The 23,643-nt window shown below is 37.0% G+C and overlaps 2 protein-coding genes across 6 annotated transcripts; one reads left to right on the top strand and one right to left on the bottom strand.

Moving 5' to 3' along the window:
• Positions 1 to 1,034: 1,034 nt before the first annotated feature.
• Positions 1,035 to 6,193, bottom strand: LOC145820601 (putative LRR receptor-like serine/threonine-protein kinase At1g63430). 5 transcript variants are annotated; one of them, XR_014362462.1, is made up of 6 exons: positions 6,173 to 6,193; positions 4,975 to 5,984; positions 4,269 to 4,474; positions 1,852 to 4,187; positions 1,435 to 1,483; positions 1,035 to 1,271 (listed from the first exon to the last, which is right to left on the bottom strand). XR_014362462.1 is itself a non-coding variant. In XM_082916837.1 (6 exons), exons 2-5 carry the CDS (start codon positions 4,988 to 4,990, stop codon positions 1,444 to 1,446), a joined length of 366 nt encoding a protein of 121 aa, XP_082772963.1. In that variant the 5' UTR covers positions 4,991 to 5,984; positions 6,173 to 6,193; the 3' UTR covers positions 1,035 to 1,271; positions 1,435 to 1,443. The 5 variants fall into 5 exon arrangements, 2 of the variants coding, with proteins under 2 accessions (XP_082772963.1, XP_082772962.1); XR_014362461.1 differs by having other exon boundaries at positions 1,423 to 1,483; XM_082916837.1 differs by having other exon boundaries at positions 1,852 to 1,955.
• Positions 6,194 to 11,763: 5,570 nt separating this feature from the next.
• Positions 11,764 to 12,826, top strand: LOC114295254 (kiwellin-1-like). The gene has a single exon (XM_028239475.2). The coding sequence runs from the start codon at positions 12,155 to 12,157 to the stop codon at positions 12,719 to 12,721; it is 567 nt and encodes a 188-aa protein (XP_028095276.2). The 5' UTR covers positions 11,764 to 12,154; the 3' UTR covers positions 12,722 to 12,826.
• Positions 12,827 to 23,643: the final 10,817 nt, after the last annotated feature.

Below are 23,643 nucleotides of genomic sequence, written 5' to 3' on the forward strand. Positions count from 1 at the left end.
ACAAGCAAATTACATTAGAAACATTAGTTCATTGATTGAATGAGATTAAAGAATGGGGTCTTCAAAAGAATGGCCTATGCCATTTACTATTCTTGTTTTGTCATGTTTGCATCTTAGATTTGTTATTGAAAAAAGAAAAGAGAATGAAAAGAAAAAGTAAAAAAGAAAAGAAAAGAAAAAAAAAACTACTTTATTTACTTCTTTTTTTTTTTTTCCTTTTCCAATTCACAAATTCCTCTCTAAATCTAGGATTCAAACGCAGTTGCGAGGGGATAAGCTCACGGATTTGGTCCCACATGGAATGTCTGCTAGCATCCATTTTAGTAATTTTGAAACTCTACCTTACTTATTCATGTGTCTACCCACACTACAAGAATTAACACTTTTGGTAACAAAAAAATTGGTCGCTAAAAGTCTATTTTTGGTCGGCAAAAGTTATCCGCGACCAAATTTTTTGGTCGCTACTTTGGTCGCCAATTGAGGGTCGGCAAAAGTAATTCGCGACCAAAATTATGGTTGGTCGGCAAAAGTTGGATTTTGCCGACTAAATTTTTGGTCGCTAAATATTTAATTACCGCGACTAATTTATTTTGTCGCCAAAACACTTTGGTCGCGAAAAGTGATATTTTCCCGACCAAATTTCTTAGTCGCCAATTGTCACATTTGGCGACCAAAAAGTTTGGTCGCCAATTATTACATTTCGCGACCAAATTTTTTGGTCGCCATTTATCACATTTCGCGACCAAAAAAATTGGTCGCCATTTGTGTCTTTTCGCGACCAAAACTTTTGGTCGGCAAAAGTGAGATTCCACGGCCAAGAACTGTTTTGGTCGACAATACATGTATTTTTTGCGACCAAAACTCTTGGTCGGCAATTGTCATTTTTTGCGAAAAAAAATAATTTTGGATGTCGCGACTAATAAATTGGTCATCAAAGCAGGAAAACAATACACCTGTAATGATGTTATAATTCAATCAATCCATAATAAACTTATAATTTTAAAGCATCATTCAAATTAACTGAATTATTAACATTCGACACAATACAACTATTCTAAGTTTTCAATTCATATTCAACACAATACATTAAGTTGCCTTGATAGCCAATCAAAAAGATCCACTAAGTTTTAATTCATTAACTATTCAACACAATACATAATTCATATTCTAAGTTTTAATCCACTAAGTTGCCTTGATAGCCAATCAAAAAGATCCTTGCGCCCTTTTGTGCCAAGCTTCGCATCCATCAAAGCAGTAGTGATGTAAGGCACCTAATAAAGAAACAGAATTGGAAAATTTATCAGAGAAGCATGATAATGGCAGCAACATTGGATTGCAAACCCGTATCTTTGCAAAAATCAATTAAATCCTATAAACATGTACATCGTATTAAGACAACTAGCTGGCATAATAAAACTGTACCTGTTGTTGTACCTGCAAATTTCAATACACGATGATTAATAAGCTAACAGCCATAACAACCCTGCCAATAAGATAAGCAAAAAAGTTAAATACCTGTGTCATTGTCAAATCCTACTCCAACACAAATAAAATTCAATGATTGCTAATTGGAGGTTGAGCAGTTCTATCAGACACTAATTACTTCTCTATGTAGCATATCTTACAAATGATGAGTTATTGAAGACCTAACATGAACTTATTCGGGCATAGTTAACTATCAAAGCTCCATTCCCTTTAAATGACCTAAAATTTGCAATTCACCTGAAGTGGGCCCTTCAGCACAATAAATATTTTCTTACTTTCCAATTTCCCAATAGGCAATAACATAGCACATAAATTCGAGGAATGGCAACCTAAATTGCATTTTAGACTAACAGCAGAAACACCAACCACTGAGGAAGCTTCCACAATTTCATCGTGCAGTCTTCGCTATATGTCGCGACAAGGTTTCTGTGGGAGTGATGTGTGATACCAATTACATCCTTCTCATGGACCTGCCAAATTATTAAGAAATAATAAGAGCACTTTCAAGCCAGAAATATTGGATTTCTGCATAATGCAAGCCAAATTAGTAAATAAATATAACTAACAATTAATACCACATCCTGTTTATAAAACTAAGAATGAATCAAACTTCAAAACATAATTGCCGATTCTTGTAATGTAGAGATTGTGGCACTTGCTTGGCCTCCGAAAAAATAAAAGATTACCTTCATATGATGCAAAAATTATAACCATAGCTTTACAAAAATGACAAAGACCCGAAGCAAGGTCAATTGACAAGATCATGAAAGAAAAATACAAAAAAGGATAGAACTCAATTCCCCTAAAGCTACTGACATAAAGAAATTATATACCTAATAAGCACGGTTAACCTTTTAATAATTACCTAATAAGTTCATAAACTTCAATAATTAATAAGTTTTAAATTTGGTATTTTGGTGGACGATTAATAATTCAATTTCTAAGAGAATAATTTGTGTTGATAGACTGTTAGTGAAGCAAAAAGACAAAAGTTTGATTTTCAAGATAATTTTTACACATTTCTAAACACTTTTACATATTTCTATACACTTTTACCAATTTCAATACACTTTTTACGCATCTACCAACATTAATGACAACCCTATGGGCAGTCGTTAGCATTTTCCATTAATTATTTGTATAACCAAAATGTATACCACTATAAAGATGTATATGAAGATTTTTACTGTGTTTTCCAACAGGACACCTGGCCATTGAACCATTTCTACATCTAAAAGTATATTGAGATTGTATCAATCCTCTAATGTTATTAATATGAGTGTAGCCATCTCACACCACAAAGAATTAGTTTCCTAGATTGAAGTCCATTTTCCTTTTCTTTTTTTTTAACAGCAAAGATAAAGATTTATTGATGATAAAGCAAAAAACATGCAAAATTACATCAACAAATCGGAAAGTGCACAAAGATTGGAGAGAAGTCAATCGAGAGCAACCAAAAGATGAAAAATAGAACAATAACACAGCAAAAACAGCTTCGAACAGTAGGCCAAACAGAACAACTTCAAAGCAGAACAGAAACAACTTCAGCAACACAAAACAACCAAACAGTCCATCAACAAAACAGAACAATTTCAAAGCAGAACATCAGCAGACCAAATAGCAGCCTCAGAGCAGCAACATAGAGTAATAGCATACACCATTAAATAACCTTTGACGGGGTTCTAATTTGTTGGATATGGGAAACAACATCCTGTACTGAGTAGTAAAACCCTGCAGTGTTGCTTTTAATCCACAAAGCCACTCTGAGTTTAATCAATTCCTTAACATACTAGAACCTTAACCAAAACCAACTCAAGCTGCATAAGCCTGTGACTCCAGTCCACCCACACACAGCAAGGATCATACTAGCAGTGGCTTGGCCCACCCCCAGCTCACCTTAACACAGTAGCATTCACAGTCACTTGATCCACATTGCTACCCTCACCCACCCCCAAAGGTATTCCTAGAGCAGAATCACAACAGAGAAAAAAAACAAAAAAAAAAAAAAAAAAAACATACCAGCAGAACACACCTGGGACCATGTCAGCATCAACCACCATGCTCACAGAACAACAAGGCAGCCATGCTCACCCTCCAGTTCTGCTACAGTGCTTGACTTGAGGCAGATTAAAGACCAAGACAATAATAGAGTAGAAGTCCATTTTCCTGACTTAACATTCTATTCCTAAAGAGAGCCAAAGTTTTACTTTTACAATTCGACGATCAAATTCACAGGTGACTACTTATGTTACAGTTTCACTTCCATCTCCTAATACATACATACATACATCTAATACCATTAACTTATGTTGTGTAACGAGACTCTCCTTCCATTACTTTTACAATTCTTAAATTAAATGTTCTTTTATCAAGTATCCTAGTAAGAAAAGAAATCTATTCGACTAATTTTCACTCCACTTTCAAATGCAATTAATTATTAAATGTTTATCCCTCTTCTTAAAAGTATATGTTTGTAAAGAAAGAAGTATATCATTGCAAATCCTAAAAGCAATAGATTCATCATTGCTCTCTTACAATTATTAGAAATAACAAGCTTTACTCTTACAATGGAGGTGCTCATACAATGTCCCATTTGATGCATATTCAAAAACCAACATCCTTGTAAATGGTTTACTCTCTGTGCAATAACCCAGTAATATGTGACCTGTATTCTCATGATTTAATCTTGCCAAATCAGCTACCTAAATTGTAAAAATAAGTGAGATTTTAAAAGTCGTTTGTCACATATCTAATTACGTTCACCATCAATCTAATTACTTTACCTCTCTCTGGTAATAAAGCTCAAGATAGCCTGTCCAATGCTCTTCTTTAATGCAAAGCGATATTACAGCAATCTCAGGCCCACCTTTCATGGTCCCTTTGTAGACTAGACTGTCTGGAGAGGACCCAATAATGTTGCTGAAATCTTCACATGCTACTTCGAGTTCTTGTCTGCTAAATCTCAATACATCCTTCAACATCTCAGAATCTGTATAGACTCCACCAAAGTCAACATTAGATCTATCATATTTAAAGAGCACAACTTTGAATCTTAGATGTAACCTAAGAAGCACGGACACTTCTAAGAAGGTAACATGCCTTGTCCGACAGTGTAGGACATTGACACTCCATTCTACTTGTCAGACAGTTCCCAACATTTAGACACATGAAGCACATTACAAGTTTGAATCAAATAACTTAGAATCCAATGATAAAACAAAAATAAAATAAATCATATCTACCCTCATTTAACCTTAAAAATTATTATCTGATTTAAAAATTCATATATTGACATATAGTAATTATTTATCTTTATATATAACATATAATAAATATATAAATTATAAATATATATATAATAATACAAATAATATATTTTGTGTGTTTCCCATGTGTCATGTCATGGGAAACATTTGTGAAGATTTTCATGCTGACATGTCCGAATCCATGCTTCTTAAGATGCAATGTGGAAGATATAAAAGAGCTTACCTATGTATATCGTCATGTGATCCTTGTCACTTGAGGATACCTGAGTTATCCTGAGTTATCAAAAAAAATCATTCAAGTAAAGAGGCTGCAAGTTGAAGTATTGAGGCTAGTGGAAGAGATCAGGTAGTAGGTCAGGAGGGGCAGGTGGTCAGTTGTGGATTGGGGTGATAAGGTGCATAGAGGAGGGAAGAGAATAGGAGAGTAAAGGAAAGTGAAAGTTCTTATGGCACCATTATTAGAATTTGGACTAAAAATGGAGAAAATTTGACAATTTAGAGATCAAAGTAAAAGAATCTTTTATCAAGGGCCAAAGTGAGAAAAGAATCATACTCTATGGGGGAGAAAGTGTAATTTATCCTGTGTATATTTCCATTTTTCTTTCCCTTAATAATAAATTCACGATCCAATCCAAACATAAACATAGCTCCTCTCAGGAGCTTTTGGCAATTTTGTGCAAAATATCAGTTCTCTTAATGCGAAGGCACAATTAGGGAGCAAGTAGTGCTAAATTCAGAAAATGAAGGGAATGCCTCTCTATCTTTGATTGCACTACCAGTTGTCAAGCTAAATTTCCTTTTATCAAATTAGCATTGACCATTTCAATATACTTTATGCCCAAGCAAATAATAATATACTAGCAATTCAACTATCTTTCTTACTAACTAAATATATTAGGGAAAAGAAGTTATTCTGAGCATATTCTAAGCATCAAACTTTTGTTTTATTTCAAATTATAGAGGTGAGACCAAAACCCAGCCAACATACCCTCTTGCAGACACAAACATCAACTAAACTAGTAATATTCACAAGATTTATTTAAAAAGCATGAAGAACCAAAGCAAAAGCGCCCAGATCAAAACTGCATTGCAACCTTACAAACTTGACATATTATCACCTTTCTGAAGCTAGGAAAAATCTCAGGGCTCAAAAGTCATATTCTCTGCCTCACGCTTCAAGGAGTCAAACAGCACAGATGACAGATAATGCTCTCCAAAGCTGGGGAACACCACCTGTCAAAAACAAACAATAGAATATTTGTAGGTGGTTAAAATTCTGAGATTTGTCCAATGTTGTGTTCAGCCAAATTACCATGCAATATCTACTAGTACATTAAAATTTGCCCAATTGAGAACAAAATATACACAAATGACAGAACAAAATAGCAAAGCTGAACTTGTATGCAGAAAATCAAACTTACAACAATGAGTTTTCCATTAGCTATCTTAATTATAGCAGCCGCAGCAGCACCAGATGATATTCCTACCTACAATACATGTTACCATAAGCACCATCAAACTTGTGAACTAAAAATATAAAAAAACCTAAGACATGAACTTAAGAGTTCAGTAATTTTTAGAGAGGACAGTGATATAAAAATGCCTATAAGACCCGCAGTTGAATAATATGAAAAATTATGTTCTTACCAGCAAACCTTCTTTCAATGCAAGAAGCTTGGCAGTTTCAATAGCTTCCTCACTTGATATCGGCTGACATGTCAGATTTTCATGTGATCCTCGTCATGTGATCCTTGAAGTGCTAAAAAACATATCATTGAATGACGCAGGTTATCCTCACAAAGAGATATGAAATATGCCACCTAAACACCTAAACAGGATATGCCAGACCAGTCACAAGGATCTGCATCTACCTTATTCCAATTTGACAAAGCCATAAGTGGGTCCTCATTTATAGTTTCATTGAAGGCATAAAGAGCAGACACTGAACAAAACACAGAATTCCAAGTGAGACAAAAATTTAAAAATAAACAAATAATTAATTAAAATCCATAAAATCAACAGCGATCACCTATGCGAGAGGTGAGGCAAGCCTATGGTGCCTCAAAGGGGCTTAAGCAAGGTGAAGTAGAGAAGCATGGTGCAAGCAAGAAATGTGCTAGCCGCATCTTCGTCAGTTGAGAACTCAACCAAAGCAGTGCCACAAAATAACCTTTTGTCTACAATATGGCGAGGCATCCTCACATTATTAACCTGTTACGAGCAGAGTAAACTCAAATCAGGGCATCATCTGTGGATGGGAAAGAGCTAGTAAGAACGTCACAGGGACAAACTATAATTTGGTGTAATCCAAACTTGCTCTCACACAATCAACACCATCTGACTTTATACATGCATACTCCCTATTTCACTGTCTGTTATCCTCACTGGCACATATGTACATGAATATATATTTTGATGATTCCTTGTACTTAGTCACAATCATTATACACCAATGGAAACAAACTGAAAGCAAGACAGGTTTCAAAACCAAAAGTATTAGGAGATTCTACAAAAGGATAGGCATGCTCAAAAGTACTTAAATTATTGAGAAAAAGAAAAGAAAATGAAGGGGAAAGGGGTGAAACCAATACCTTGGCAAACTGACCAAAGAAGGATTCCACATGTTCAAGCTTGACATCATACTCTAGGGGTGATGCGGCAATTGTCCTACTGTTTGATTGTTCTATGACCTCATCTAGCGGCAAAGCTCAGTAGCCCTACCAATCTTCTTACCTAAAACGCACAACCAATATGTAATTCTGCTCAATATCAAAAGAAATAAAACCAGACACAAGCTACAATTCTTAATTTTCTTTTCCATATCTTCTCAGCATCCAAACAGGGCAGAAATATAAAAATTTTCAAAACTCACCATCTTCAGAAACCTTAAGAAAAGTAGAATTCTTTAAAGTAGCAGCCACAGCTTTCACTGTATCATCTGAAACCTCTTCTGGTTTGGAGATTCCTAAATTGAGATGACTCCTCATACGAGAGAACGAGCATATAAGGGCCAAACTGACCACTAAGGTTTTAGTCAAAGAACAACAGAGAACCAAACAACAACAGAAGATACTGACAGTGCAATAAACCTTTTAACAGTGCAACAAAACTTTGTAAAAAGAACTAAAACCCAACATCTTATGCTGTTTAGGTATCCAAATACAAAGCTCTATGAAAACTTTTTCTCTTTTTTTTTTCTTCTTCACTTTTCAACATATACAAAGCTCTATCCAAATACAAACATGGTATATTTTTAACAAACATGGATCTGGCATTTTTAACCAAATGATAAGAACATTTACATTCCAGTTGGCATATAGGTTCTATTGTAGTCAACTTTCATATCATCCAAATTCACGTTACACCCTTCTAGCAAACTGATAGTATCAATAGTAAAACCATGGATGATGAGAATGATCAGTGGATGTGCATAATCATGAACATCCACCAAAATGTCACAAAAACTATCAGAAACTGAATAAGATAGCTTAGCTCATTCACTCCTAAACCAGCCTTGGAGGCATTTCCTAGCTACTGGAAAAAGAACTAATATCTGTGCAACATACAGGAAAGAGAAGACAGAAGACAGTCGAAGTCTTTTAAGTCGGTGTTTACCTGTTCTTCACGTCAGATGTTGTCATATGAAAGTCCTTAAGTCGATGTTTACCTGTATGTAAGTCAGATGTAGTCACATGTTGGAAGGGAAACTTCCCATAATATGAAAACTCTTTCCAATCACAAAATCACTAAAAGGAGGAGGTTTAGTAGTATAAATGTTGCAGAAGATACAACCCAGTCTTGGACTTAAAATTATGCACGTCATGTGCTCGATCTAGCAATATTTGACAATTGTTTTGATGAACTGTCACTAAACTAAAAAAGAAGGAAGAGAAATAACTCAAAAACTTCCATTTCTGGGGTGGAAAAGACTCAACAGAGACATGCATCTAATAAACATCAACTGCCCAGAGAACATATATATGCCTGTGAATCACAATCCATGCAACTATGGTTCTGCTTGGTGCAATTATATTTGTGACACCACTTAGACGACAATCCTCTAACCAAATGACTCAATTTATAAAATTTCTGAACCAAACATAAACTTGCTTAAATAGTACGTTACCTTAACCAGGTATTAAGATATTGCTCCAACTCCATCATTATAAATTTATATCCATGGCGAGTCTAAATAGCAAGCCCATAAATCATCTCATGAACTATCCACAATAACATGTTTGATAGAAAAGTTCTGCATAAAATATATAAACTTCTAACAGTTACAAACAGACATTATAAAACTCAATGGACATAAACTTCTTCAGAGCAAGGTCACATAAAGGTTTTTCACCACAGTTCCAAACATTGATATTTATATCTTCAGCATCTTGATCCAGTCAACCACCAAGGTGATGCAAAAGTAAAAGCAAAAGCAAAAGCAGTCTTCAAATGGCATCCTACAAGCAATAGAAGGGGTTGCACTCTTTCATGAGAAGATTTATCCACCACATTAAGCTTGTTTTAGCTCAAAGACACTGTAATCTCCTTTTAAGTTAAAAAATGAAGATAGAGAGATCAAGAACATTAGAAACAACCAATTAAAGGTGGTCATCATACAAAACCCATCAAAGGTAATTATGCCCTAAATCTATCATTACAAACTTTTGAGTTCAAAAATTATGAAACAAACCTTAATCAGACGCACTTGAAACTCGTCGAGCAACAGCAGAGGAGCAGAAAGAAGGGCGAGAGCTCACGCACACGGTGAAGGCTTTTGCCCCATGCTCCTGCACCGGATCGGAGTAATAGTTTATTGATTGCTAATCAGAGTCTTCATAAACTTCTCCATCATCAGAAAGTTCATCGAATGATCGAATATCAAGCTGATAACGGAGGATTCCTCCGATTCCTCCAAAACCTCTGCAGAACTGAGATCCCTCCTGCGATTTATTGGTGACAAACTCCAAGGTGCATCCAAACTTTTTGTACTCATTAGCAAACCATTCAAGAAGTGTAGTCTTATCCTGAACCTCCAATTCACCAGCGGTTCCAGCATCTCGAAAGTTACTTTGATCAGCCATAGCAGCGTAATCCAATCATTTCCATCTCCATAAATAACCCACATAAAAAATCAAATTTCTCAGAAAACCCATCATCACAATCGAATTTCCCCACAAAACCCTTACCATACGATGCGAGATTACGGTGAGCTAGAGAGAGTGGACACCGATTGAGGGCACCAACACAGAGAGGGAGAGGACGGACCGAGACACAGAGCGAGATAGAGACAATGGAGATTAGGGCTCTTTTTTTTCTTTTTTTTTTTTCTATTTTCCTGGTACAAAACGACGTCGTTTTAAAAATGGCGACCAAATTTTTTTTGTCGCAAAAAAAATTCAATTCGCGCCTCTATAAAAATCAAATTTCCCTCCCAAACTTTTGGCGACCAAAATACCATATTAGTCGCAGAAAAGGTACCTTCGCCAACCAAAAATTTTAGTCGCCAAATCTCAATCAACGGCGACTAAAATATTAGTCGCTAAAAGTACAAATTTGGCGACTAATTTTTTTTGGTGGCTGAAAATAAGTTTTTCGCGACCAAATTTTTTGGTCGCCAAAAAATATGTGACCTTCTGCGACCAAATTTGTGATTAGTCGGCAAAAGCATACCACTTTCTGCGACCAACTCATTTTTTGGTCGCCAAAATATAACCTTCTGCGACCAATAAAATTTGGTCGCCAAAAATAATGATAATTCGCGACTAATTAATATTTGGTCGCCAAATATCATTTTTTTGCGACCAAATTTTTTTTGGTCGGTAAAAGTGGTCGCAAAATGTGTAAATTCTTGTAGTGCCACCATTTATACTAATCTGGTCAATTTAACCTTACTAAAAAATAGATCAATATAATTATACTAAACTTATAGTTTATAGTATTTTTCTAAAATCGCAAGGGTGATCACTATAATTTACCTATTATGTTTTTTCTTGAATATCCTAACCCAATGAAAAGGCTTAATGTACCAAAAACCAACAAATCGGGGAGCACATGAACACCATAAATTTTAATTGGTAGGGATAACCTTGTGAGCAGGACCTCACTCCCAATGTCCCAATACATATGTATATATATATAGTTATAAACTTTAAACCTAAAAAAAATATCAAACTCAAAAATATGAAAATATAATGATAGGTAATTTGAAGGGTCTTGAAATCTCTTTATGTGAGACTTGTAAAGATTCATATGGAAATCAATTTGTTGTGACAGAAATGAATTGAAAAAATATGTGAAGTAGAAGACCTATAGTTTAGTCCCTTTCCAGTAAAATTCCAATTTCGCTCGTATTAACAGTTCACTAATTTTACTTCAAAATGTGTCGTTTATGATTTTGATGGCTGCACCAAATACTGTATTGTCCCAATTGTAAAAATTTTTAACTACGCCATTAACAAAGAACATCATGTGAATAATAATTAGTCTGTATGAATCTTACATGATTCCATCTTATACGGGGGCATTTGTTTGAACAAACTAAATGAAGAGAGATTGCAATACAAAAAAATTGTTAGTTCTAAGATAAATAGGCCGTGAACTATTTGATTAGAAATTATATATATTTGACTATTAATCAAAGTTTTATTTTTATAACCAAATAATGGACTAGTAAATATATGAAGGCCTCATTTGAGAACAGACTTTTTTAGTAACTTTTTGGCTACAATATGATGAAAAAAAATTAGTATTTTTGGGATGACTTTATTATTTTTTACGAAAAGATGTGCAAAAAGTAGAAAGAAAATGAAATCTTTGATTTTTTGGTATAGGTTGTTGACTTTTTGATTTTTTTAGTAAATTTTTGGCTTCTAAACTAAAAAGTGATGTTATCAAACGAGGCCTAAATATAGAATCAAATCACATGCCTCGTGAAACAAACGCCCCCTACTTGTATTATGTCCACTATCTTCATGTTGAAGACAAATTTGTAACATACTTGTCTTTTAATCAAAAGATGTTGAAATCGAGCCTATGGCCCTTCTTTTCTCTTTTTGCTCTTTTGCTACATAATTAGACTACAAATTAAAACTAATATTCATCAAGCCTTGTCATTTATGTTAGTTTATCAGTGTCATTTGAAACCATCAAGCACGTTTACAGTTTGATATGCCTTTTCTTGTTCTTTCTTGGCAAATCCCAATAGCCAATCACCCCAAAACTTTTTCCTAAATTAATGGAATACCCTTCTTGGAACCATATCACCACAACACAAGTCTCCAGTATTTTCGTAAATATAGATCAGAATATGGGTTCATTCCCTAAGGAAATTGCTATTTATACCCTCTTGAAACACATTATCTACATCAAGCCTTCAAAGTTCAAAACAAGAACAGAGAGAAAAGATGAAGAGTTTTTCCTCAAAAACATCTACTATCCTACTGGTATGTCTCTTATTTGGTGCTTGTTTGGATGTTGAGGGTCAGGGTTGTAGCCCAAGTGGGAAAATAATGGGAAAGAAACCACCTCCGGGCCAATGCAACAAAGAGAATGACTCGGATTGTTGTGTCCAAGGCAAAATGTACACAACATACAAGTGTTCTCCAGCAATTGCTAGTCAAACCAAGGCAACGCTCACTATTAACAGCTTTGAGAAAAATGGAGATGGTGGTGGTCCAAGTGAATGTGATGGCAAATATCACTCCGATGACTTGCCAGTTGTGGCATTATCAATTGGATGGTATAAAGGAGGCAGTCGGTGCCACAACAACATCACCATTAGTGCTAACGGACGAAGTGTGGTGGCCATGGTAGTCGACGAGTGTGATTCAACTATGGGATGTGATCAAGACCATGATTACCAACCTCCGTGTCCTAACAACATCGTTGATGCTTCGAAAGCTGTGTGGAAAGCCTTGGGTGTCCCTCAAGATAACTGGGGTGACTTGGATATAACTTGGTCCGATACTTAATTTCAAATTGTGATATAAGTATTTATATGTAATATTATCCTCTTTGTATTAGTAGTTGTCTTTGTGATTTGTTGTCATAATACTATGAATGAAGTCTAAGAGTTGTGTTTTGTATGATATGTATTACAAATATTAAATATAAAAATGTTTCTCTAGCAAGTTTAGACTATGTGGAATGTGGAATCAATTTACCAAAAAAATGCATATCTAATATACATTAATAATGTATCAAATTTTTGAATTAGAAATTGAATTTAGCTTTCTAGATCATAAACTTTGGTGATGACCATCTTGTAAGTAGAACATCGTAAGGATGAGATAAATATAATGGTGATGTTAACTTTTGCACTTTCATTCATTTTTGTAAAAAGTGAGGAGATAATATATTGAAGTGGATTGGACCAAACTGTACTATTGGGCCTGTGGGACAAAGTTGTTCGTGCTTGTGCAGACCACCTGACCGAGTTGAACATCCAACAATGGTCACCAACTTTACTGACATTACTCTTATCTTCTTGTTCTTCCTCTCTTTCTCTTCTCTAATCACGTAGAGCAACTCTGACATTTCTATATGATAATATTACAACTACAGAGTCAACAGAGCCACAACATTTAACTATAGAGTCAACACAGCCACAGCATTTATATTGTGTTTGGTTGAGGGATTTGGAAAGGAAAATGGAAAAAATAGGTAAAATGTGAATAAAACATGCCTATATTTCACCTAGTTTCACACACCTTTTCTCTTTCTTTTTCCAAATCCTTCCCTAAATCCCCCAACCAAACACAGCGTTAGAGTTGCATCAGCAACTCAAGCCACAACAGGAGCTGCCATTAACAGCTAACCAGCTACAGCTGATTTCATAGTTAGCTAGAAGATAGAGTTTGTTAGATTAGTTTGTTAGTTACAGATATTATTAGTTTGTTAGATGTATTGTATAAATACATACGGGTAATCACATTTTGAATTAATGAAGAAGCTTTCAATAATTCTTCATGATATCAGAGCCTCTCTAAAGCTCTCACGAGCTTGAGGTTGATCCATCCATGGCTTCCTCATCTTCTTCATCCTTACCTGCTAATCTAAATATTTTGATCTTAAATCTACACTCCTCTATTACAGTGAAGCTTGATTCTACAAACTTCATCATCTGGCAAAGTCAGTTTCAGAATATTCTTCGTGCAGCTGAGCTTTTAGATTTTGCAACTGGATCTGTTTCTTGCCCACCATTGTTAATCAAGAATTCAAATGGTGAAGAAGTATTGAATCCAAATCGAGCACAATGGAACATGATTGATGCGCATTTGCTTAGTTGTATTACAGCAACTCTTACACCTGCAATTTTCACATCTGTTCTTCATTTGCAACACAGTGCAGAGGTATGGGACACATTGTGCAAGAGATTTACTCTGCTTTCTCGATCTTATATTCATCAAATGAAGAATAGATTGAACAATCTGACCAAGGATTCTAAATCCATTGAAGATTATTTGAGTCAAATTAAAGACCTTGCTGATCAACTAGCTCTAGCTTCATCACCTGTTGATGAAGAAGATCTTGTGTTGCTTACTTTAAATAGATTACCTGATGAATTTAATGCCCTTAAAACTACCATTCGTGCACGAGTTGATGCTATTTCCATGGCTGAATTGACCTCTCTGCTTTGTTCTGAATCTATTCATATTGAAGCAAAACAAAGAAAGAGTCAGAGTCTAGAATCATCTATTACTTATGCTGCTACAAGAGGTTCTCATTTTGGTTCTTCTTCATCATATTCTCGTGATAGATCAAGTCACAATTACCGAGGCTCCTCTCGAGGTACTTTCCGCGGGGACAGATCTTTTAGAGGCAGAGGCAGACAAGGTAGACAACCATTCAATTCCCTAAATTCTGGACTGATCTGTCAAATTTGTAGAAAGGAAAATCATATTGCCTCTGATAGTTGGCATGGATTGGATACTACTTACCACCAATCTTCTTCTTCTCCTCACTCACAGTCTTCATCTTCCCCAAAGGCATATGTTGCTTCTGCTTCACCTAAATCTTCTCTTTGGTATCTTGATTCAGGTGCTTCTGATCATATCACACATAATCTCTCCAATCTCAATATGTACCAGCCATATCAAGGTACTGATCAAGTTACAGTTGGAAATGGCACTTCTTTGCCTGTCCAACTGTTAAAACCTATCACCTACTTCACCCACTAAACCTAACCCACTACACCACTACCACCTCACCTACTCCACTAAACCCACTACACCACTACCACCTCCACTTCACCTACTCCACCTACCACCTCCACTTTACCTACTCCATCTACCACCTACTACCACCTACTCTTCTATATATAGGAATCATTGTAGTATTCAATATTTAACAATTACAAACATCAATCAATAATACAATTCTCTTTTTCTCTTTATACATTAAATTTCTACATGGTATCAGAGCAAGGTTAAGCACTTAGTATTTTTCGCTTCACCGGCGGGCGGCAACCTCACCTTGGCCGTCCGCCGGACCTCAACCTAATCTGCTAAAATTTTTTCTACACATACCTTGAAATTTCCTTTCTGAGTGCACTACTGTTCAGTCGCCGGAGACCACCACCGCTTGCACGTCGATGTCCCTTTGCCAAAGCTCCGTCGCGACACCGGCCTTCCTTGCGTCTGGTTTCAATCCCCTGCTATTCCAAGCCACAAAATAGGGCACGACTTTTGAGGGCTCGATATCTATATCCATGTATATCTTTTGGGCAGTCTATATACACACTCATACAGTGTCTTCTACACCGGTAACATGGTACAAGGGCCCAACCCTTCTTGATGCCCTCGACATGATTACAGAGCCCAAGAGGCCATCAGACAAGCCTCTTCGTCTCCCACTTCAGGATGTCTACAAGATTGGCGGTATTGGTAATTTGGCCCACTTTTTTTATCAACACCAGCATATAGTTTCAAAGATATAACTATATTATATAATTTTTTCTATTTTAAAATATTTTTCCACCGTCCAAACCTTTTTTTTTATCTTATATATATAAAAAAAAATTGGATGGAACTCACGTGGGTGCTACTTTTTCTTTTTCTCTTTAAAAAAAAAAAAAAAAAAAATTCATTCCATCTAATTTTTCTGCTCAGTCTTGTACCTTCAAGCCATTCGGATTTGCACAATACACTCATTTTATTTCTATCGGGATTTCGCCCTGATCACAATTTTACACCAAAAAAAAAAAAAAAAAAAAAAAAACAAACCCAAACAACCACATCCACAGGCGGGATTTTTCTTCTCTACTCTGCCGCCGGTCTCTTCTTCTTGCCTCCGTCCTGAGCGGCCCTTGCCGGTGCTGCCTCCGTGTTTTCCACGCCGCCCAGCACGTTCACTCCCCCATACTCCTCCACTGCAGCATATGGCGGACCTCCAAATCGGAACATCACGGTGGCCTTCCGCTTCAGCTCCTTATTTTCCGCCTTTAGCACACTTATCTCTGCTCGCGCATCCTTATACATGCGCTGGAGCAGAGCCAGTTGGGCGTTTAACTGCTACACCTCATTTGTCCTACTCTGCAGCCGGTGCGACAAGTTTGTGACCGCAGTCATGGTTTCCACACATGACTTCAATGTATACTGATTGGCCTCAATATCCGTTTGCACTGCCATTTTTTGCTCCACCGACTGCATCGGAAAGTTCAACGGAGCAAAACCAGAGGTGTTTGGTTGAGGTTCACGGGCCACCGCACCTGTTATCTCTCCTGTTGACTCGTTGAGGTCGGGAAAGAGAGTGAGCAGACCACGGGAAGATGAGGCCATGTTCTGGGTAGCTGAACGGGAAGAAGAGGCCATGTTTTTTGGGTTGCTGAGTGTTTCCGAGAAGGGTTGGATACAGAGTATTTACAGATTGTTTCAGAATGACAAGTTCAGAGGTTTCAGTCTGGTTTGGTTTCCTCCGCCTCCGCATTGGTTTATATTGACACTGACGACGCGGCCGACACGCCGCTCTGTCGCTCACGTGCCTCGCCGCGTCTCCGGCTCACCTTTTGATGGCTCGACGCTTTCTGTCGGGCACGACTTTTGATGAAGTGGGCGCGCCTTTTGAGGGCGCAACTTTTGATGGCACGCCTTTTTATGGATTGGGCACGCATTTTTGATGGCACGTTTTTTTATGGATTGGGCACGCCTTTTGATGGAACGCCTTTTTTGAAAAATTGGGCACACCTTTTGAGGGTGCGATTTTTAAGGGTCCGACAAGACTCTGTAAACTGTCCCGACATTGATTCCGGTTAGCTCCTTCATGGGTCCGACAAGACTCTGTAAATTGTCCCGACATTGATTCCGGTTAGCTCCTTCATGGGTCCGACAAGACTCTGTAAACTGTCCCGACATATTCCGGTTAGCTCCTTCATGGGTCCGACAAGACTCTGTAAACTATCCCTACATTGATTTCGGTTAGCTCCTTTATGGGTCCGACAAGACTCTGTAAACTGTCCCGACATTGATTCCGGTTAGTTTCTACAAGGGTCCAGCAAGACTCCGTAAACTGTCTTCTACAACGGTCCGACATGACCCCATAAACTGTCTTCTACATCGGTCCGACACGAGCCAGTGTCTTCTACATCGGTCTTCTACAACGGTCTGACACGACCATACAGTGTCTCCTATCCTCTTTTATTTTTTATGTATTTTCTTGTTTTGTTACTCTCTCCAAACTCAAGTTGGTTAGTTCCTATCCCCCTTGAGTTTGCGGGGGGCTGTTAAAACCTATCACCTACTTCACCTACTAAACCTAACCCACTACACCACTACCACCTCACCTACTCCACTAAACCCACTACACCACTACCACCTCCACTTCACCTACTCCACCTACCACCTCCACTTTACCTACTCCATCTACCACCTACTACCACCTACTCTTCTATATATAGGAATCATTGTAGCATTCAATATTTAACAATTACAAACATCAATCAATAATACAATTCTCTTTTTCTCTTTATACATTAAATTTCTACACCAACACATAGGGGAAGGTATTTTGCCTACTCCCCATTATTCTTTTAAGCTTACCAAGGTTTTACATGCTCTTATTTCCTCAAATCTTGTTTCTGTACATAAACTCACCAAAGATAATAATTGTACTGTCTCTTTTGATGATTCTTCATTTGTGGTTCAGGACAAGTCTTCAAAGACAGTCTTGCACCAGGGCTTTAGTGCTCATGGTTTATATCACTTCCCTACCACTTCTTCTATTTCTTCTTCATCTCATGCTTTTCTTACCTCCACCACTCGAGTTGTGTCTGCTAAAGTCTGGCATAAGAGATTGGGTTATGGATCATTACACACACCAAATATAAACACTAAACTATACCAAATTTTTTTAAAATAATGGCAAGTCCACGTATCGATCCACAGAGAGGAACAAGAAATTAAACTAATTTAATTGCTAGATTCCTAAATTAATTTTGATTAATAAGATTTATGGATATTATGACTAAACAAGAATTAAATGAAATTGAATAATTAAATTGACAATTAAAATTAGGGTTTGAGATATAAATTTTTGGGAAAAATCCTAGGGCAAAGAATTCACCACTAACCACAGAAATGAGATTTAACATCGGCCAATAATTGCAATCAGATTTGAAATACCCAATATTTCACAACTACAAGTTTGAAACATTGATCAAGAGGATTGTTGCATTCAACGTACAGGCACGAATCATCCCAAGTAGCACGAGGCGGTTGCTCTAAACTATGGTAGCAACATGACCCGTCTCTCGTAGCATGACTCGTCTTGTACTTTGAGCACAAACACAAAGAAAACTAATGTACGGAAAGCATGAAACAATCACAGATAATAAAATACTTGAAGAGATGAAATGAGCAATTATTAAAAACTTCTAAATCATCCATACATTGATTCAAACCAATTCACAATCAAAGCTTATGAAAAATCCTATTACATGGCTAGGGTTTCATCAAAACCCTAGAAAAGAAAAACCTAGCCACTCATAGAGGAGTGGAAAGAGGTGGAATAGAAGGAAGAGGTAGAAGCTCCCATGAAAGTTCTCTTTGAAGCTTGAGGAAAAATCACCTCTTCAAAACCCTAGCCTCCCTTTCCTTAGAATAATTTTCGAACCCTAGATTAGCCTATTTTTTCTTCCTTTTATTCTCAGCAGAACAAGCCTAAAATTTTGCACACACATCCCTAGGTGGGCCGCTCAAGCGGTGGTGGGCCACACGAGCGGTGGTCTGGCTGGCTCGGATTTTTTGCTTCTCGCACGGAGTATCTGCTTTCGCGCCCTTTTAGATTGAATTTTCTTATTTCCTGTCAAATCTGTACAAGTGCACGAAACACATCATCTCCAACAAATAAACAATATTGAAAAACTAAAAATGTAACTTAAGTGTCCTCAATGTAGTACTTTTCGGCCTACATCCTTGGGCCATCCATCTCAGTTGAAATTTGTACATATGCAAAGTCATTTGTCTGATATTGCTAATAAAACCTTGGCTCCTTTGTCTACTTGTGTTCATTGTTGTGTGGCCAAGAGCCATACACTTCCATTTATGCTTTCCAATTCTACTGTAAACAAACCATTATCCCTCATCTATAGTGATGTATGAGGTCCTTTTTCTTCTTTGTCTGCATATAAGTACTATGTGGTTTTTGTTAATGACTTTAGCAAGTTTACACAGCTTTATCCTTTGTGTTACAAGAGTGAAGTGTTTTCCAAATTTTTGGAATTTAAGGTTTTTGTCGAAACTCAATTTTCCACCAAATTGCAAGTTCTAAGAACTAATGGAGGCACTGAATTTGTTAATACTTCAATGACTTAATTTTTAAAAGCTCACGGTATACTTCATCAAATGTCTTTTCCTTACACCCCTCTGCAGAATGGAGTTTCTAAGCAAAAACACAGGCATATCATTGAAACAACCATTGCCTTGTTACATCATTCTTCTGTGCCTTTACAGTTTTGGTTTAATGCAGTGTCTACAACTATCTATCTCATTAATAGGATGCCTAACTCTAAGCTTTCTAATAAATCTCCTTATGAACTTCTCTTCCATTCTTCTTTTACTTATTCATGTTTTAAGGTTTTTGGCTTTCAGTGGTTTCCTTGGCTTTAGCTCTACGCTTCTAACAAGCTTTAACCTAGATCTGCTTTATGTGTATTTCTTGGTTAACATCCATCTTTTAAAGGATACAGATGTCTTGATATTGCTACAGGGAAAATTCATATTTCTAGACATGTTATTTTTCATGAGGATATCTTTCCTTTTGCTACTGCTCAGCCTCCTTCTCAGTCATCTTCTTTCTCTACCTTACAATCCTTATTTTGGTCCGCTAGCTCTCCTTCTAGGTCTGTTAATACTACTACACTTGCTGCTTGGCCTACATCTCTGTCTTCCCCTATTTCTGTGTCTTCTGTTGTCCCTCATTCTCTGCCTACTAGTCCTGTTGTTCCTACTTCTCTGTCTGAGCCACCTACAGTTCAATCTTCTCTGCTTCATCTTTCTATTGATCAGTCTATTCTGCCCTCTAATCCAAATCCTTCTTCTCTTGTTCCTATTCACTCCATTTTTATAGATTTACCATATGTGCCTCCTTCATCCTTTCCTCCCAGTTCTTCTACCAATGTTCATCATATGCTTACTAGATCCAAAACTAGTTGTCTTGTGGCCTCTTCTTCTTCTTCTTCTTCTTCATTCACTGATATAGAACCTTCTACTTATCAACAAGCTCTTACTTCTCCAGTCTGATATGCTGCAATGCTTGATGAGTATCATGCTCTTCTTGGTCAAGGTACTTGGTCCCTTGTGCCTCTTCTTTCTGCCAAAACAGCCATTGCTTGCAAATGGGTTTTCAGAATTAAAAGAAATTCTGATGGGACTATTGCCCGATATAAAGCTAGGTTGGTGGCCAAAGGTTTTTTGCAACAAGAAGGTGTGGACTATAATGAGACCTTTAGTCCAATGGCTAAATAACCTACTATCATAATTTTACTTTGCATTGCCTTGCATTATTAGTGGCCCTTAAAATAGCTTGACATTAGCAATGCATTTCTTCATGGTACCTTGGATGAAGAGGTTTATATGCTCCAGCCACTTGGTTTTTCTAGTGACGCCAATCCTCATCATGTTTGTAGACTCCAAAAAGCTCTTTATGGCCTAAAGCAAGCACCTATGGCCTGAAGCAAGCACCTAAAGCTTAGTATTCAACCTTCTCCAAGTTTTTGTTAGCTCATGGCTTTATTAATAGTTACCGTGACAATTCTTTATTCATCAAGAAGACATCCCATGATATTCTCTTTCTCTTGGTCTATGTAGATGATATTCTACTTACTGGCAGTAGTTCTCTTCTTCTTCAAGAACTCATTAATCAAATGCATGTTGCCTTTGCCATGAAAGAATTGAGCAACATTTCTTACTATCTCGGTGTTTCTATTCAAACTGTGGGAGCTAATTACTTCTTGTCGCAGCAAAAATATGCTTCTGACATTCTCCTCAAGGCTAGCATGACCTCTTGTAAACCCTGCACTTCACCTATTTCAGTCAAGTCTGTCAACGTTCCTGCTTCTTCTCTGCCTTTTGCTCAGCCTCAATTATACAGAAGTCTTGTTGGTGTTTTGCAGTATTTAACCATCACACGCCCTGATCTGTCTTTAGCAGTTAACCAAGCCTGCCAATATATGCATGATCTCACTAATGGCCATTTTGCCTTTGTTAAACGTATTCTCAGATTTGTTAAAGGTTCCCTCTCTCATGGCCTCACATTTTCTTCCAATTCTTTTAAGCTTCAAGCTTTTTCTAATTCTAGTTGGGATGGGGATCATTTGGATAGAAGATCTACCTCAGGCTATTGCATTTATCTTGGCTCTAATCTCATTTCCTGGTCTGCTAAGAAACAACTGACAGTCTCTCGATCCAGAACTGAGGTCGAGTATAGAGCTTTGGCTTATGCTACCGCAGAGTTGAGTTGGTTACAGATGCTACTGCATGATCTTCATTTTCCCACTACTTCCCCTCCTATTCTTTGATGTGATTAGCTCTCCGCTATTGCCCTTGCTTTAAATCCTATGTTTCATACTCGCTCTAAACACATTGAAGTTGATTGTCACTTTATTCGTAAGAATATTGCAGCCAAGAAAGTTGTTCTCAAGTATGTTCCTTCTATGGATCAAATCCCTGACATTTTTATAAAGCCTTTATCCAGTTCCAGATTCCAGTTTCTCAAGACCAAGCTGTTGGTTACTTCCTCTCCCATCAACTTGCAAAGGACTGATAATATTACAACTACAGAGTCAACAAAACCACAGCATTTAACTACAGAGTCAACTGAGCCACAGCATTTAGAGTTGCATCAGTAGCTCAAGCCACAACAGGAGTTGCCATTAACAACTAACCAGCTACAGCCAAAACTGAAGCTATAGCTGATGTCATAGTTAGCTACAAGATAGAGTTTGTTAGATTAGTTTGTTAGTTACTTATATTATTAGTTTGTTAGATGTATTGTATAAATACATACGTGCAATCACATATTGAATTAATGAAGAAGCTTTTAATAATTCTTCACTATTTATTTTTTATTAATTAAAGAATAAAAAACAAATGCTCTTTATTGTATCTAACTAATTTTTCAACTATGTGCTCTAACATTTGTTTTTATTTTACTTATCTATTCACACAAACTGTTTAAAGAGTCTCTCGAAACTCTTCAAATATAGCTAGCTTGGAAAATAATTGTAATTGTTAAAATAGTTAGTGTAGTAATTAACCCGTTAGAGGAAATAAAAGAGCAAGATGCTCTTAGTTAAGTATTAATTGGAGAGACCAAGCTACAGCCAGGTAGTATTGACCATGTTCTAAGTGTGTCAGCAAATAGGGTTCTTTGAAGGCTCCAACAAGTGTCGAAGCTCTAATTCATTTTGAGATGGCTTCATCCTTGTATATATATCCAGAGAAGAAATTATCATAACCTTAATATCATTAATATTATTAGGATATCATGTATAGCATAGTTCATTGGATCATATGGGATTGCTTGGTGGAGGTAAGGGGAGCTAAGATTTTTGTCCGAGACAAAAGTTTATTGAGAACCATACACGAAATATTTTACTAATTGGCAAAATAGATAAGGGCTAATTACACTAATAGTCCCTGTATTTTACCTGCTGTGTCACTTTGATCAAAGTGTTTTCAATTGGCTCGATTTGAACCTTTCATTTTTAATTTCATTTCATTTTGGTCCAATCAATAACCTCTGTTAAATTATTTAACAGAAAATAATCATGTGCAAAACATGTGATCAACTTTGAAAGGCAAAATAGACATTTCAACCTAACCCTTCTTATTCTATCTCTGCAACAACCTATTCTATCTTTGCAACACCCTTTATTTCCGCCAACAACACCATGCACAACTCTAGCCAAAGCAGCACTGTGGATTCCTCGATCTACGATCCGCCGATCGCCACCATACCTCTTCATCTGCCATCACTCAACCTCAACCTGACCTACATCGGAGGCGGTAACTTCCGTGGCATTTTTTTAACGGCGCGTCCTTTCTTCTTCGACGCTCTTTCGCGGTCTGAGACTTTGCATAACCATCTCAACATGTATAGATTCGATCAAAAAGTGACCGATTTGAACCCTACTGTCACCAATCGGGCTCACAGCGACTCTAACTCTTCCTCCGTCGTAGATAACAACGAGTTGGACTGTAGTTTGTCAAGCAAAATCCTCAATTTTGACCTCAACGTCGTAGAAGCTTGATCTCGCCAGAACCGGCATTACCTCCGGCGAACATAGCATTCCATTTTCATTTTAAACAAACACAGATTTTAGAGAGAGAGGCAGCCTAACAATGAATCGATGTGCTGAGTTATATGCCTTCATCGTCGCTATCTGCCACCCTAGATT

The sequence above is a fragment of the Camellia sinensis genome, chromosome 2 (genome assembly GCF_055761805.1).
Source record: "Camellia sinensis isolate YWXY chromosome 2, ASM5576180v1, whole genome shotgun sequence".
Taxonomy (NCBI): Eukaryota; Viridiplantae; Streptophyta; class Magnoliopsida; order Ericales; family Theaceae; genus Camellia; species Camellia sinensis.

Coding starts and splice junctions, on each gene's coding strand:
- LOC114295254 (XM_028239475.2), top strand. CDS start 12,155: ATGAAGAGTTTTTCCTCAAAAACATCTACTATCCTACTGGTATGTCTC.
- LOC145820601 (XM_082916837.1), bottom strand. Junction 1,956..4,268: donor AGCTTTATTACCAGAGAGAG/GTAAAGTAATTA, acceptor ATAATTTGGCAG/GTCCATGAGAAGGATGTAAT. Junction 1,484..1,851: donor TTGTGGAAGCTTCCTCAGTG/GTTGGTGTTTCT, acceptor TCTTATTGGCAG/GGTTGTTATGGCTGTTAGCT.